Here is a 15609-nt window from a genome sequence, read left to right as displayed (position 1 = left end):
ATTTACATTTGTAATTCTTTTTTCCCTTCTCCATCCCACCCCCAGTATTGGGGATTGAAGCCAGGGTCTTACGCATACGAGACATATTTTCCTCTATTGAGCCATATGCCGTTAGTTCTTTTGTCAAAAAAGCTTAGTTCTTTTCTCACTAAGCTGCCCAGGCTGCCCTCGAACTTTGAGATTTTTTGCCTGAGTCTCCTTAGAATCTGGGATTACACGTACATGCTACCATGCCTAGACCCATTTATTATTTTTTGTACTGGGGTGTTTCAGATCTAAAATGTCCCTCCACAAACTCGTGAGTTTGGGGTGCTATATGCAACAGTGGATTCATCTATTGAAGAGCTCAGCCACTCAAAGTGCTGTTAGGAGAGGCCTGGTTGGAGATGGGTCCCAGGGGGCATGCCCTGGAAAGGTATATTCTTTTTCCCTGGTCCTCCCTCTCCACTGTTTCTTGGCTGACACAGGGTGAGTAGTTTTATTTGCTGTACCCTTTGTCCTTGACTTTGTGACTTGAATCCAGCCAACTTTGGTCTTAACTAACTAGAAACTGAGCCAAATAAGTCTTTCTTCCTTAAAGTTGAAGGTGTCTGGTATTATGCCTCAACAATGGAGAAGTGACTGAGACATAGGGATAGAATTCAGAGCCTTCCCTTGCTAAGACATTGACTTGCTAGGCTGGACTTGAACTTAGTATCCTCTTGCCTAAATTTTCCAGAGTGCTGTAAATGCAGACATGTGCCTTCATGACTGGCCTGCATATATTTAGAAAACTCTTTATACAATGAGAATCAAAATCTTAACTTTTTAAGCAGATCAACGCCAGAGTTCTATACTCATGTCTGGTAGAGCTCATCCTGTACGTTTAAAGCATATTATTTTAAAGTATCCAAAAATATACACTGCTCTGTTAAACTAGGTTATAATAAGCTTCTGTGCTAATGTTCGTTCTACCCTGTATTTCCCTTTTGCTCATCTCTGTTAAAATCTTACCCGTTCTTCCAAGCATCAGTTCAAATAATGATACCTTTCCCTACATATGGCAAGACTATTTCATAAATAACTGTATAAACGGATGGCTTCATAAACATTCAAGAGACCTTAGTGGTAACTAATATTTAATGTAAAAACCATTCCCACAAACAGTTCAAAACTCGGTGAATTTTTATAACTGTTAAAGTAAATTTTCAAGCACATTTAAACAAGAAAGCTAAACCACATATTTTGAACTACTAATAAATAATTAATCTAGCACACGTCCTGTCCTGACTGCTCACTAAAATAACAAGAGTATCATTTCTAGTTACTTGTCTTCCACTGCAGTGGCTCCAATTAGATTCATGTTGGTCTCAATATCATCAAAAACCTTTTCCATTTTTTCTTCTCTGTCTTGTAAGGCCATTTTTGCCTCTATGAGCTGTCTGTCAATTCTTTCATAATCATCTGGAGCAATTTCTTTGAAGGCTACACATAGCGTCCGATACCCATCCTACAAAGCAAACCAGAAGATATATAGTTATCCCAATTAGAGCTGAAAAACTGCATATTTTACATACTCTTTACCTACATGTACAAGAGTAATTCTGACACAATTTATAAAAATGAACAGGCTAGGGAAAAAGATATATCTATGTATGTAAGCAGGATAGTTTTGGACAACTATACAGATTTCTGCTGGTCTATGGAAAGGAGCAGATAATGTTTAATTTCTTTTGTCACCTTTTTCTCCTCTTAATTTCTTGTGTATTTGTTTTTCTTCTTCCAATTTTGCATGCATGTATCTGGTAATATGAATAACTGGAAGACAACACTATAAATTACAGCAAATACTGTGGAATTCATATTACTTTGTTAAGTGAAATTCTGTATCACTTGCAATTTTTCTGTTATAGTACTATTTTGTTCTCTATAAAATAATGAACAACCTAATCAAAAATGTAATATTCAATTGGGTTCAAAATAATAACACTTTTAACAAAGATTCTTGAAGTCTTCATATTCTAACTAGAAAATTGCCTCAACACATTTTACATTACAATTATATAAATTGTATTACTAAATCTTCAGATTAAGGAAAAGATAATAACCTTAAACATCCATAACCATTCCATAAACATGCTTAGCCCCACCATTTCTCTTTTTCCTTAGTGAGGGGAGGGACATAGGCTCACCATTGCATTACGTTCCACATGGGCCTTTGTTAACTCAATTTCGTGGTTATGCACCCTGGGAAAAATTGCTGAATCTGCTCCTTTACAAAAGAGAAGTATATCTCCTAAAACAAAGAATAAAAGTACTTTACTTAGAATTTGAAGACTAATATGGAAATTTTAGGAAGAGGAACCTGTTAAGATGGCTTCTCCTATATAGCTGCTGTGCATTTCTGCCTGCCTTGTAGTGCTTACCCAAGTGAAATGAGACATCTAGAATTTTAGTCTGGCTGGAAAATACCTCTTCTGATCATCACGGATACATAAATAAGACAGGGTTTACATCATGAACCTATATACTTCATCCCAGTAAATTACTGGGATGATTTGTATCAAAGAACTACAGCAGAATTCTCTTTGAAAGTCTAGTCAGTTATAGCTAAGGAACACACAGTGCATCTGCAGATATTATGGACCAAACTCAAGTTCAACCAGACTTAAAATCATTTTAAATAAAGTATAACAAGTCAGCGTTCAAAACACTAGTGTGATTCTTACCACTGGGGATTTGAAATATCCATAATTGAGTACCAAAACTACTGGCTCAGTAATTTTTAGCTTACCTAATTCTACGGAATGTAAGTGTACTAAAAGACACTATCCTTATGAGACAAAGAGCTAGAATCAACAAATTAAAAAGTACAGCTCTAAGGTCAATGAACTATTAGTAGGTCATTTCCCCTGACATGTCATCATCTAAAGGGGGACACATGAAAATAGGCACACATAAAAGCAGTACAATGTTAACTGTTTTTATTTTCTTTCACATATGCAGAGTGTCTTCAAAAGGCATAAAAAAACAAATTTCATGGTCATATACTAAAATCAATTTCTACTTTGCAATCATACCCCGAAGACTGAATAAAGTAGGATATGTTTCTCCAAGAGTTTGTCTGTATCTTCCCACTCTCACATTGAAGAATTTAGAACAGATTTAATACTAAAAAGTAAATTACTGGGAAATAAAAAAGAATATTTTGAACACAAACTTCCTGGGCAGAAGATGTGCATGTGTGCACACATACGTGTGCAACAGCGAGCCCGTGCATGAAGCATTCCTCTACGCGTCTTTCAGAATCTGAACAAAAAGCAAAGCACCATGTACACTCCCCAAGACAGGGAAGCCTAGGATGATGCTCCTGGTTTCTCTACAAAGGGCAAGCTTTACTCTGTCAAAGAGCCCTGACTTCTGGAATAAAATAAAAATTCCCTTTTTCAGAAGCCTGGCTCAGTAATTTCTACCTTATCTAATTCTACAGAATATAAAGCAGTAAACCAGCAGCTCTCTATACTCTAGGCTTCTGGTGCTCAAAATCCCAGCCCATTCAACTATCATACTATAATTTTTTTGTGCAACCAATAATAATTATGGTTTATATACCCAGGAAATACACTTGGTCAATAAAAAGATGAATATTCTGAACCACAAAAAAGCTACTCTTTCAGTTCCTACCTGTATAGCCAGAGTGGAGGAATAAAGTTCCATTCTCAAGAAACTACATTTACTGTTATATCAGGGGTTCTGACATTGACAGCTTGGCCAACTGAACTTAAAGTTCCTAAGTAAATATGTGAAGTCATGTATAAACATTACTGCTTTCCAAGACTCGATAATCCTATGCTACTACATGAAATGTTTCTCTTTCCTAAAATAGTTGATCAACATATAAAACTACAAATGGAAAAAGAGAAAAAAAGTCAAACTTTTAAGATGCAAACCTTCTTGAGTCTTCACAATTACACTCATCCGTCGGCGAACAGCATCAAAGTGTAAAGTGTGAAGAAGTTCATACCTTTGAGGGAAAAAAAAGAAAAAGTAAAACACCTGGACCACATTGAGTAACATAAAACACAACGTAAACATCTTAAGATATTTAAATATTTTAAGTGAATAAGAGAGTTGCCCTTTTTCAGTATGGAGAGCTGGTTGTGTGCATAACTAGTACTTTCCCTTTCCTTTGGAGCTTCTCTGTATATAGAAGCTGCTGTTAGAGAAAAGCAGAAAAGGGTTTTTATATACTCTTACTATATTAAGACAGTAGTAACTGTGTAGTAATAAAGCTCAAAGAGGTATCTCAGAAAGCCATACCCGAAAGAGTTCCACACTTCCAATTATTTTTATCCTTCATCTAAAACAGTGATGGCAAATCTTTCAGGACTTTCAATGATATAAATACCCTACTGTGGCATGTAGGTACCAACCATTGACCAGGCACAGAGCTAGGTGTTGTGGAATAGAGGTGAATGTGCTTGTGTTCCTTCCCTGACAAAGGCAAAGGGCAATGAAATAACTACCCTCTCCCCCTCAGTCAGTCAAGTACCAAAATAAAGGCACTTGAAAAGATTATGAGAGTACAGATGAAAACCATCTAAAAAATTGCTTCCTAGAACAGGTCATACCTGGGCTCGGTTCTACAAGAACGATACAATGAAGAAAGTAGAGAGGCATAGCATTCTGAGTGCAGGAAAGAACATCAAAAAGGAACAGCATGCGGGACAACACATGACAATACCCAGAAAACTCACTGATAGAAGAACAAACAGCAAGAGATGAAGCAAAAAAGATAAGCAGGGACGGAAAACTGAAATGTCTGGGATGCTTGAGAAACTTGGCCTTTTATCCTAAAAGTGACAGGAAGCCAATGAAGGGTTTAAAGAATATAGCGACTTAAAAAGGTTATTAATCAGAACTGTGTACGAATGGTTGAACTATTAATCTGATAGGATACAGACAAGTTCAAATAAGAGGTAATAATTGGAAAAGGTATGAGGATATGTTTTCTTGAAAATAAACTTATGCATGTAGTTCACATAAAAAATACTATACCTTGCTTTTTGGGGCAGAGGGCTATTGTGCTGTTTTGCTTTGTGAAGGGTGGGGATATAAGACATCTGCACATGCCATCATTTGGCAACGGCCAGACAGAGGAACTGAATGTGGACTCTGACCACGACTCTGGTAGCCAGATCAAGGCTCTGAGCTGCTGAGCGTCTTTCTTCAAGGAACAGTAATACCAAAGTGCCTCTAAATGTATTATAGGTTTCAGAGATGGGTCTGTTAGGATTCTACAGGCCAGAATGGCAGTCAGATAAAAATTCCATCTCAAGTTAAGACAAACAAATTCAAATTAATCACAGACCTTGTTTAAAATCTTCCAGGGTTATTTGTTCTTTGGGGTATTTTAGCAAAAGAGAAAAACTCCACATATTTTTCATCAAGATACATGACCTGGGGTCCATACTTAAGTATCTAATAACAAGAGAAAGGTGCTGGTGAATACCAATGATGCCATTATTGCTTGGGCCTGAAATCCCAGAGTGAGTGCTTGGGCTCTGGACTGCAGAACATTTCATGCATCTTCTGTGATTTTTCTCACAGCATGTGCTAGAGAATTAAAATGGCTTCTATTCCATTTATATGAAACTCTGAATTGGGAAAGCAGAGTTCTGTATTTGTAGGTCCACCAGTTTCCTATGCGGCCATTCCTGAATCCATTTACAGTTGACTGGGTTAGTAAGTGACAAACATCAAATACAGAGCTACTTACTCTTCTACTTCTTTTCTTTGGTTTTCTACTCTCATAAGTCCATTCCGACTTCCTAAAAATGTAAACCCATACCTATCAAAAACAATAAGAAAAGCCTTTATGTAGATCTGAAGAACAATCAGTCTCCCCTGGCACTGAGACTATTCATCCTTCTTAATTCATTTCTTTTCTTATCATATGACTTAACGCAGAGCAAATCAATGACCAGCCACAATTATTCTAACCAAAACAGAGACAATTGGTAATTTCAATTCTGCAGCTACCATGCTAGATGACATTGTAGTCACTTAATCATTTTGAGGCCTTGTGGACAAAACTAGACTGAGTTATCAAATGACATCACAGTTGGTGGGAACACTTCAGAAATAACTTTTGTTGTACAAAAACTGGCCACTAATATGTGGCCACTAATAGGTAAAACATAATATAAAAATTTGGACTTGTGGCTAGTACACAAATAATAAAGCATATTGTATCTATGCACCCATAATCTTTCTGGATTTAATTGATTAGGTTTGGTGATTTTCCACAAGCTAAAGCAGTTTGGCTTTTTACTAAGTAATGGAAGCAGCATATAAGAAGGCTACTAAAGTAAATGAAGGAAAATCAAAATAACTCTTATTTTCTTGTGATTCTATTTTCTCAAGATAAGTGCTTACTTTTTTGCTCCTTTTACCAAAGCTATTTCATCTGGCGAGGAGGAGACATAGGTTAATTCAGCTGACTCTGTAGCTCCATCAACAGCATCATTTATTTTTGTTTCTACTGTATGACATAAACACAAGGCGCGCAGAAAGAGCTCTTCTCGATTCTGTAGAACAGCAACAGAAGAATATCTATATTACTTTTACTTGATCACTAGGTACTAGGGCCAGTGAATATAGAAAAGATATTAAGATAAGACAATGTTATAATCTCTAGTAAGCTGAGTAAAATAAATGGGTACGTTCCTATCAAATAAGCCATGTATCCTCCTAGCATCTAAAAGAATTCCTGGTTCTTAGATAGCATGCCTTGAGGCCACATTAACTTATTCAAGTTTATTATAGTGGCCCCTAAACCAACACAGTGACTTCTTCATAGGCCTAAATGAGTTCATTTGGTATCTAGTGCAGGGATGCTTTGGTTCATTTAATGCCTAGACATTCTTGGAACTTCAGTGACTCAAAGTGACATTGCTCTTGGAGGTGCTCATCTTTAAAAAAATTATGATAACACAGACAGGCAAACAAACATTTTACTCAAATGCCATTTTCCATAATTCTCTTTACTTATAAGTTCTACTTCTTCACAAATTCCAGAGGTATTAGTAAAATAAGAAAAGTCAGGTATGGTGTTACAGGCCTATAATCTCACCACACTGGGAGGCTGTGCCAGGAGGATCCCAAGTTCAAGCCCAGATCTCATCTCAAAAAATGTTTAAAAGGGCTAGAGATGCAGTTCATTGTGAAGGCCCTGGGCTCACTCCTCAGTACCACAAAAAAGGAAGAAAGGAAAAAAAGAAAGTAGATAGATAGGGAAGGAGGAAGAGAGAGAACTGAAAAAAGGTCAAGCTAAAAAAGGTTAAGCTAATGGTTATGTAGATCTAACACATGACTGATTTTTTGGGGTAAAATAATAATGCAGAAAATGTCACCTTATCTGCTTTGTCAAAATATGTTAAAGGTCCATCAGTCTGTGACAATGCGTCAACTTCCTGAGTTTCTCCTTTATATTTGTGCCCATCGATGCAGCACTCAATGAATTCCATGCTATTTTCAGTGAGTGTTCCAGTTTTATCTGTAAATACATAATCCACCTGAAACAAAAACACAAAATATGCATTTCTTCTATATGAGTAACTTTTAGTTAGCTACATGGCTTTGTTATTTTTTTAATGCATTTAGTACAGGGGATACAGGGCCTACAGGGTCTCACTATGTTGATTGGACTCACAGCGATCCTCCTGTATTTAGCCTCCCAAGCTCTGGGATTACAGGCACGTGCCACAATGCCCAGTCCCAATCGCTGTCTCTGTGCTCTGCCTAAACAGTCACTTTAGTCCACTGAGCTATCAAGCCAGCTTGGCTTTGCTATTTTCATATCCACTGAAAATCATTTCTTCTAAGACTTTGTGTGGAATCACAGAGGCAAGTGAACAAGAATTTTTAAAGATACTGAAATAGTACCACATGCATCAGGTAGACCTACAAATGTAGAAGATTAATAGGACAGGTAAATATGACTATGAAATCAAGCTGAGAAGTGTACTTTTTTTTTTTTTGTGGAGCCGGGGATTGAACTCAGGCCCTTTCAACTGAGCTATCTCCCTGGCCCCCAAAATTATACAATTTAACCCTTTAATATGTTTTAATATATACAAGATATACATTAAAGTCAGTTTTCCAAAGAGGAAATAAGAGTATATTGAGTACTCACTCTACATAAACATGCATGCACATACATACACACACATGCAAAAAAGTTTAATTGGAATTTAAATGAATTGTGATATAAGAAAATCAAATAAAATTTGAGGGAGTTCTTCCCTACCCAGGAAAAGCTCAATTTTCTATCAAAATAGTACACTGAAGAAAAATGAACTACATCATATTATAAACATAAGAACTATAAAATACATACAGGAAGAGGAAATATAAATGCTAAATTATCTAAGAGACATACAGGATACTACTGATGAAAAATATAACTCAAATTTTCATATAATATACATATTTTTGGATAACATGCAAAAATTTCAGAGGGCCAGCCAAATAGCTCAGCGGGTTAAAGCATCTACAAGCAGGTGCGGGGGCCACGGGTTCGATCCCCGGGCCTGCCTTGCCGGTCCTGCCCACAGGGTATGCTGAGTCAGCAATTGAGACTGGGCATGGTGGCACACGCCTGTAATCCTAGCTCTTGGGAGGCTGTAAACAGGCGGATCACTACGAGTCCGATCTAGCACTGAGACCCTGAACACCCTGTAGACCCTTCCCTAAAATACAAAAAAAAAAAAAATTCTAAATTGAAAAAGTCTATAAAGCTAGCTTAAAGTGTAATATATGAGGATATTTTCATAAATAATGGAAAATAAGCAATGAAACAAAGTTTCCATTCAAACAGACCATTCTGAACATTTCCATTTTATCTCAGTTTTTATCTCCTCTATTTATAACATCTGGCTTTTAAAAACCCACAATTTTGTCTTCTTTTTTGGAAATTTATGCTTAAATAGTTAAAATTATGGGCTGACAGGAAAAGGCATAAGCACAAGATTAAGGTTTTTATTATGTAAGGGAAAAAGAGATGAACTCCAACAGTAGCTGCTTTCTAATTATTTTTCAAAGCTTTTCACGGTAGCAGCACTGGCACAAATATAGCATTCCCATCTTTTCTTTTTCCTGTTAGTGAGCCAAGTTTGAACTCTCTCTTTAAATTAATCCAGCTACTATTACACATGTATCATTTGGATTTTTTCAGTTCAAATGAATTTTTGGGTCTTTTTTCCTGGTCAATGATTAACTTCCCTCAACCCCTGAAGACTGCCCTGAGTTATTTCACATCATACACTTGGATGATTATTAGCCCATTGAGAGTCTTTTTAGCAGTGCCAAAGGTGGTATTTTCACAATACAAAGTATAATTTCTGCACCCACATATATATTTGGGGAGTATGGGTCTATAAACCTTGAATCTCACAGGTATAACCTAACAAACTACATCTGAATGCAATAAGACTCAAAATGCATTATCATATGCATTTGGAGTGTCTGTCAAAAATTCAGAATACTGTGTGCTATTTCTCCAGAGCTTCTGGATAACCTGTATTTCTAAATTCCCAGGTGATGCTGATGCTGTTGTCTCACAGAACCACTGCTTCAATACATGCTATATACTAAGGAAAAGGGGAGAGGGAATAGCTGTGATCTATATTATATTAAAAGTAATCTCATACTGAAAGGAAAAAAATAAAAGCAGAAGTTCCTGCTTGACTCTGCCTTGCAGGCAGCCTCTTCCTCTGATAGCTTTGTGCTTCCTGAGTAAGGCTCCTCTATATCAGAAAATTCAAACTCATCATTTTATGGACTGAAAGTATAAATGCGTAATGTTACCAAATTCATTTCTTGAACCCAGCTCTGATAAGATATGGTATGACAGAACAGCCTTTTGTATGCTAATAAGGCAACTACCTGATAGCTAGGGTTAGCAAGCCAGCTTCAGAGGTGTGGGTTCTGGGTCAGTAAGATAGCTCAGAGGAATAAACACATGCTTTGGAAAGTGCAGGGAAAGGAGTTCAACCCCTAGTCCAGCATGCCACGCTGGCCCTGCCCCTGGGACGTGCTGAGCTGGTGACGGAGTCCAAGTGTGGTGGTGCACACCTGTAATCCCAGCACATGGGAGTCTGAGAACTGGAGGATTACTTCTAGTCTGAGGTGCATAGTGAGACCCTGTACCAAATACGTAAAAGAAAAAAAAGTGTGGGTTCTGAATCACCACCTCCTTTCTTTTGGCTAGAGGTTGGTAATGGGGATAGAACGTGGGGCCTCACACCTGCTAGCTAACTACTCTCCCACAGAGCTACACATCCAGCAGTAACTGTTTTTAAACCCTCAGTCAGAATTCCTGAGGGCCCAATGGGGGTGAGAGGGTGTTCCCTCCATCTGGCAAATTGGACAGTGAATGCAACTGTATTGGCAGAAGGTACAAACAGTTCCTGCTTCTCTAATTAATCTTACACTATCAGACTGGCAGTGGACTGGGGGAGAGGTTTCTCCTAGACTGCTAGTTCCTTTAGTATAGATGAGCACATTGGTATGTAATATAATAAAATAAAATAAAAAATAAAACCTAATTACCATTCCAAGTGTGAAAAAGGTTAATTATAAAGACAAAATCATAGTTGAGGGTATAGGAATAAATGAGTGGGCTACATAATAAGGCAAATTCAGAATCATGTTAATACCTCAAAATGGTTCACAGCTAGCTCAATTACACTAGATATCAAAAAAGATAGAGAAGTATGCTTTTTCTAAATCTTCTTTTGGAACCTGAGAAGGTTAGAAGGGAAGTCTAGAAACTACCCAGAGACATTTTCAATGAAATAGAGAAATAATAATTATCAGTGACTGAATGGAATTCTTTTAATGCACCAGCAACTTTTGAGTTCTGTATCTTTTAGATCATCAGTATTTGAAGATGGGGTAGACTGTGGTATTGTGAAATAAATATTTGAACTTCATCCCTATTTCTTGACACAATCCTAAAACTTATAACCTCTCTGGAGAAACAGTGCCTTTTGAATGTTAAGCTAATAACAAGTATGCTTTGAAACAAAAAGATGCTATACAGATGTTGACTGTTATTGCTGTTGACTTGTCCAAAATAGTGCAGCAGTGGACCCTCCACTGCCTCACATTTTCTAATGCACTAGGTCACTAGGAAGACCAAGGCAATGTCAGGAAGCTGGGATTGTTCAGCCTCACTCTATAACCCTTAGTGGAAGGTCAAAAGGGGTTAAAGTTGACTGTCACTGGCCAATGATTTAATCGATCATGCCTAACTAATAAAGTGTCCCTAAACACCCACAAATACTGGGTTCCAAGAGCACATAGCTAACTGTCCTGGAGAATGACACTCCTGGAGAGGACATAGGAGCTCTGCAACCCTGCTAACACACCTCGCTCTATGCATGTCTTCCCCTTGGCTGTTCCACTATACTCTTTATAGTAAACCAGTGAACATAAGCATGTTTCCTTGAATTTGGTGAGCCACTCTAGCAAATGAATGCAATCCAAGGCAGAGATCACAAAACTCTAATTTACAGCTGCATGGTCATAGGCACACAGCATAAACTGCACTTGCATGTGAGGTGGGCCAGTATCCTAGGACTCCAACCTTCAATCTGTGTGGGATCTGATGCTATATCCAGGTAGATAAGTGTCAGAATTAAATAGAATTAAATCACACCCAGTGGAGTCCACTGGAAAATGGTTGCTTGGGCTATGGGATATGGGGAAACCCCCTCCTGTACCACATCTTCTGTGAAGAATGTTGTCTTGAGTGACTGGAGAGCAAAAGGAGAAAATGCTTAGGTATTGCACTTCCTATCTTTTAATGAGACAGTTGCTAGTGGGCAGAAAGAGCTCTGAAAGACAGGTTGAATATGTGAAATAGCCTACTTCATAGGTCAAAAGTGACTAAAAATTTTTAATTTGGTTTAACTAATGGAATATTTGGACTGGAGTCTTCGGTCTGCCACCTACTAATGTTACTGGCCATGAAGGTCATTATGCGCAGGTTCATTTGTTTACCACGAACCAAATAAAAAGGAGACCACTTATTTTTGTAAAAAGGAAAAAAGGGCTTATTCAAAGCTAGCTCCGATGAATGTAGGTGTGCATTTGACTCAAATCACCATCTCACCTTGTACAGTACAGATGTTTTGGTGTCTTTGATAGCAAGGAACAGTGAGGAGGGAACACAATGAGACAATCGATACATTCAGGCTTATGTTATAAAGCTCTTCCTAGACCTGGAAAGCTCGCCGCTTTGCACTCCTGGGCCAAGCATCTGAATATTCTGTCTATTCATCTGGGCTGAGGACAGGTAGAAGTTGCCATTTATGTCACAGTCCTGAAGAAATCTGAAAAGTTTCTTGTTTCCAAAGGAATAAAAAATCTTAACTTCTAAAGTTTTATTTTGTGGTGTCAGTTATACTAACTTTGCACTTTGGGTAAATATTTTTATGAATTTCAAATATTAAATTATAACATCTGCTGTATAAGACTATAAAGACTAAACAATAAAGCTCAATAAATATGTTCTGAGACTAAAAAATGCTACACAGATGTTGATTGTTATTGTTGTTGAACTGTCCAAAACAGTGTAGTGCTGGACTCTTCACTACCTCACATTCCCCAGTTTTCTTGATCAATAATTATGATCACAATAGTTAGGTCCGATATGTTTCTCCAAGGAATGGATAAAAAGTTTGATGCTTTCTTGCTTACAATAGCAACCTCATCCAGGTGTGGTGGTGCACGCCTGCAATCCCAGCACTCAAGAGGCTGAGACAGGAGGACCAATGAGTCCCAGGCCATCCTGGGCTACAAAGTGAGTTCAAAGCCAACCTGAACTACATAGGCACATCTTGTTTCAAAAAAGCAAAAACCAAATTAGTAAACTTAGTATCCAGTATCATTCCAAGTAGTTGAAGCTGAATATGTAAATTGAAGTACTGTATATACTTAGATGATAAAGTCACACAATTTGGCATAGCAACAACACTGTGAGGGGATATGAAGGAGGAGACTAGTCTGATGTTAAAGATGGCCTGAAATCATTCAGTTATGTAAAAATTGGTGTCTGATGAGAAAAGACCTCATTATTTTCTGATCTGACCAGTCTACTTCCTTTTGTTTCCTACTTTGTGTATCACTGTCCTAAACACACCCGTTTATTCTTTTTTTAAATACCGATGGGTCATTCTTCAAAGAGGTTAAACAAATGTTTCCCACGACATTGATGGGAATGAACTGATACTGCCTTCAGTAACACAAAAAGCCCTGTAAGTCCTAAATTACGACTCATCAAAGAAGAAACATTTTACACTTAATTTTGTGTGTACCAGTCCACTGAGTGCTAAATGGTATTTTTAAAAAAGAACCACTTCAAGGCTGCTCTGTATTTTCATTCAGGTATTTTTCTAAAAATTCAAGCTGATAATGACAGCAAATTGTTTAGACACCATATTAATTGAAGTGGTAGCCTACTATTAACTTAGTGATTTGACCAAATATCAAATGCATCCCAAAATTCAAAATTTAGTAAAGAAAGAATACATTAGCTAAAATAAAAACTGTAGCTTTCTTTCACTGATCAGACTTAACAAATCATTATCAAAGGCTCTATTTACTTTCTCTAGTCTTAATACTATATAGCTGATAAGAGCACATCTGCATTTCCATAGGTAATATGCAAAGTGCTGAAGCAGGGATTTGAAGGAATGAGGTAAGGGTCCTACCAAGTAGAAAGAGGTCCAGACATTCTCTCTGTTTCAAGAGAGCATTAAGTCTGACCTACAGAATGATGGCTATTCTATTTGTAGTAAAGTTGAAGATATGCCCAGGCTAGCTATGCTCTCTCTTTCATAGGTTGTTAATCCATACAACCAGGCACTGAATCACAATGGGCACATTTAGAGTGAGCTATTAAATTAGCTGTCAGGGAAGAGGGTTCATCAAAGGTGACTTATACAACTTAGAATTTGTTACAGGCAAAAGCCTGTACACTGATGTTTTCTGTTGAAACTACAGAAGTTCTACAGAAATAGATGAAAATTCAGGGGTTTAAAAATGCCAGAGTACATAGTGGCAGCTCAAATCACCAACAAAATAATTTTCTGCAAACAATATCTGAGGAGAAACCCATTGGTTGATTCATTCCTTATCCTATTCTTAGCCTTTTGGTATCTATGTGGAATGCAGACTCCAAGGTCTGAAATACTTACATCCTGCAGTCAGGCCCAAACAAAATGGTACTGGGTATTCTTTGATAAGTCGCAGCCTAGGCGCAGCGTGGGTCAGACCCTCTTCCACCCCCTTGGGACGTCACTCACCACTCCACAGTACCTCCCCCACACCACCCGCCCAGGAGGAATTTCTGCCACATTGTGGGAACCCCCAGACCCAGTCCTAGCCCAGGTCCAGTGAGAGTGTGGGAGAGTTTCCGGCTACCCTGCAACAGCGGGACCAACTCCGGGTCCCAGCCCAGGCGCAGCGTGGGTCAGACCCTCTTCCACCCCCTTGGGACGCCCCCCACCACTCCGCAGTACCTCCCCCACCTCGCCCACGGAGTAGGAATTTCTGCCGCGTTCCAGGAACCGCCAGACCCAGTCCTAGCACAGGTCCGGTGAGTGTGTGGGAGAGTTTTCCGCTACAGTGTGCCTGCGGGACCAACACCGGGTCCCAGCCTAGGCACAGCATGGGTCAGACCCTCTTCCACCCCTTGGGACGCCCCCCACCACTCCTCAGCACCTCCCCCACCCCGTCCGACTAGTAAGAATTTCTGCCAACTTCTGGGAACACCCAGACCCAGTCCTAGCCCAGACCCACTGAGTGTGTGGGAGAGCTGCCTCTACCCCTACACCACCTTGTCCCCTACACGCTTAGCTCAGGCCTGGCATACAGGCCTGGGGTGTAACCCTGCAGCTGCAATCCCTACAGAGAGGTTAGAGGATAGAACCACTCAACTAGTCCAGGAGCAGAGCATCTTGCCACAGGGGCACAACAGGTTCACCCTCCAGGGCAGCAGCGGGAAGGAGCTGAGCACAGGAGCCAGACCCAAGCCAGGCACAGCTGGATAAGTCCAAACTTTATAGATCTGCACCTGAACTTCAGTACATACTGGGGTTATAATTACAACGAAGATATGCAAAAAAGGTCAGAAGACAGTGCTACATAAAATGATGTGGAGGAACAAAATGTAACCTCAGAAACCAACACCACCTGTAAAAAGTGCAGAGGACACTAACACAGAACAAATTGGGAATCACACAGCTGAAAGTAATGCATCAACGGCTTCTGAAATAAAGAAACAGAAGCAGAAAGGTATAGAGGAACTCAGATTGGAATAAAAAAAGAAATCCCTGAATTAATAACATTTTCAGTAAACAATCAAATGCAGAAACATATGGAGAAAACCCAGTACCCACCCAGAACAAGTGCAGAGGACACTACCTTGGCTTAAAAGCATGAATTAATAGTGTCGATAGTATATAAGCAACAGTAGAAAGATACAGAGGAAATCAGAGCACAACTCTTTTCTGAAATAAAAAAAGAATTCTCAGAACTCATAGCATCTGAAGTAAAGAA

At 38.7% G+C, this 15609-nt stretch overlaps 1 protein-coding gene across 5 annotated transcripts in view; it reads right to left on the bottom strand.

Annotated features, from left to right (window-relative positions):
* The window catches only part of Atp11c (ATPase phospholipid transporting 11C), a 254981-nt gene that overhangs the window by 59376 nt on the left and 179996 nt on the right, over positions 1 to 15609 (bottom strand). For all 5 annotated transcript variants that reach the window (XM_023699077.1, XM_023699078.1, XM_023699075.1 and 2 more), the window contains exons 14-19: positions 7395 to 7556; positions 6418 to 6569; positions 5759 to 5830; positions 3930 to 4003; positions 2172 to 2275; positions 1308 to 1489 (exon numbers count right to left, since the gene is read on the bottom strand). In XM_023699077.1, coding sequence (XP_023554845.1) covers positions 1308 to 1489; positions 2172 to 2275; positions 3930 to 4003; positions 5759 to 5830; positions 6418 to 6569; positions 7395 to 7556 — 746 coding nt within the window. The remainder of the gene's footprint in view (positions 1 to 1307; positions 1490 to 2171; positions 2276 to 3929; positions 4004 to 5758; positions 5831 to 6417; positions 6570 to 7394; positions 7557 to 15609) is intronic.

Source organism: Octodon degus, unplaced genomic scaffold (assembly GCF_000260255.1).
Source record: "Octodon degus isolate 3935 unplaced genomic scaffold, OctDeg1.0 scaffold00110, whole genome shotgun sequence".
Taxonomy (NCBI): domain Eukaryota; kingdom Metazoa; phylum Chordata; class Mammalia; order Rodentia; family Octodontidae; genus Octodon; species Octodon degus.
The sequence above is the reverse complement of the archived record's forward strand: the minus strand, read 5'-3'. Positions and strand labels throughout refer to the sequence as shown.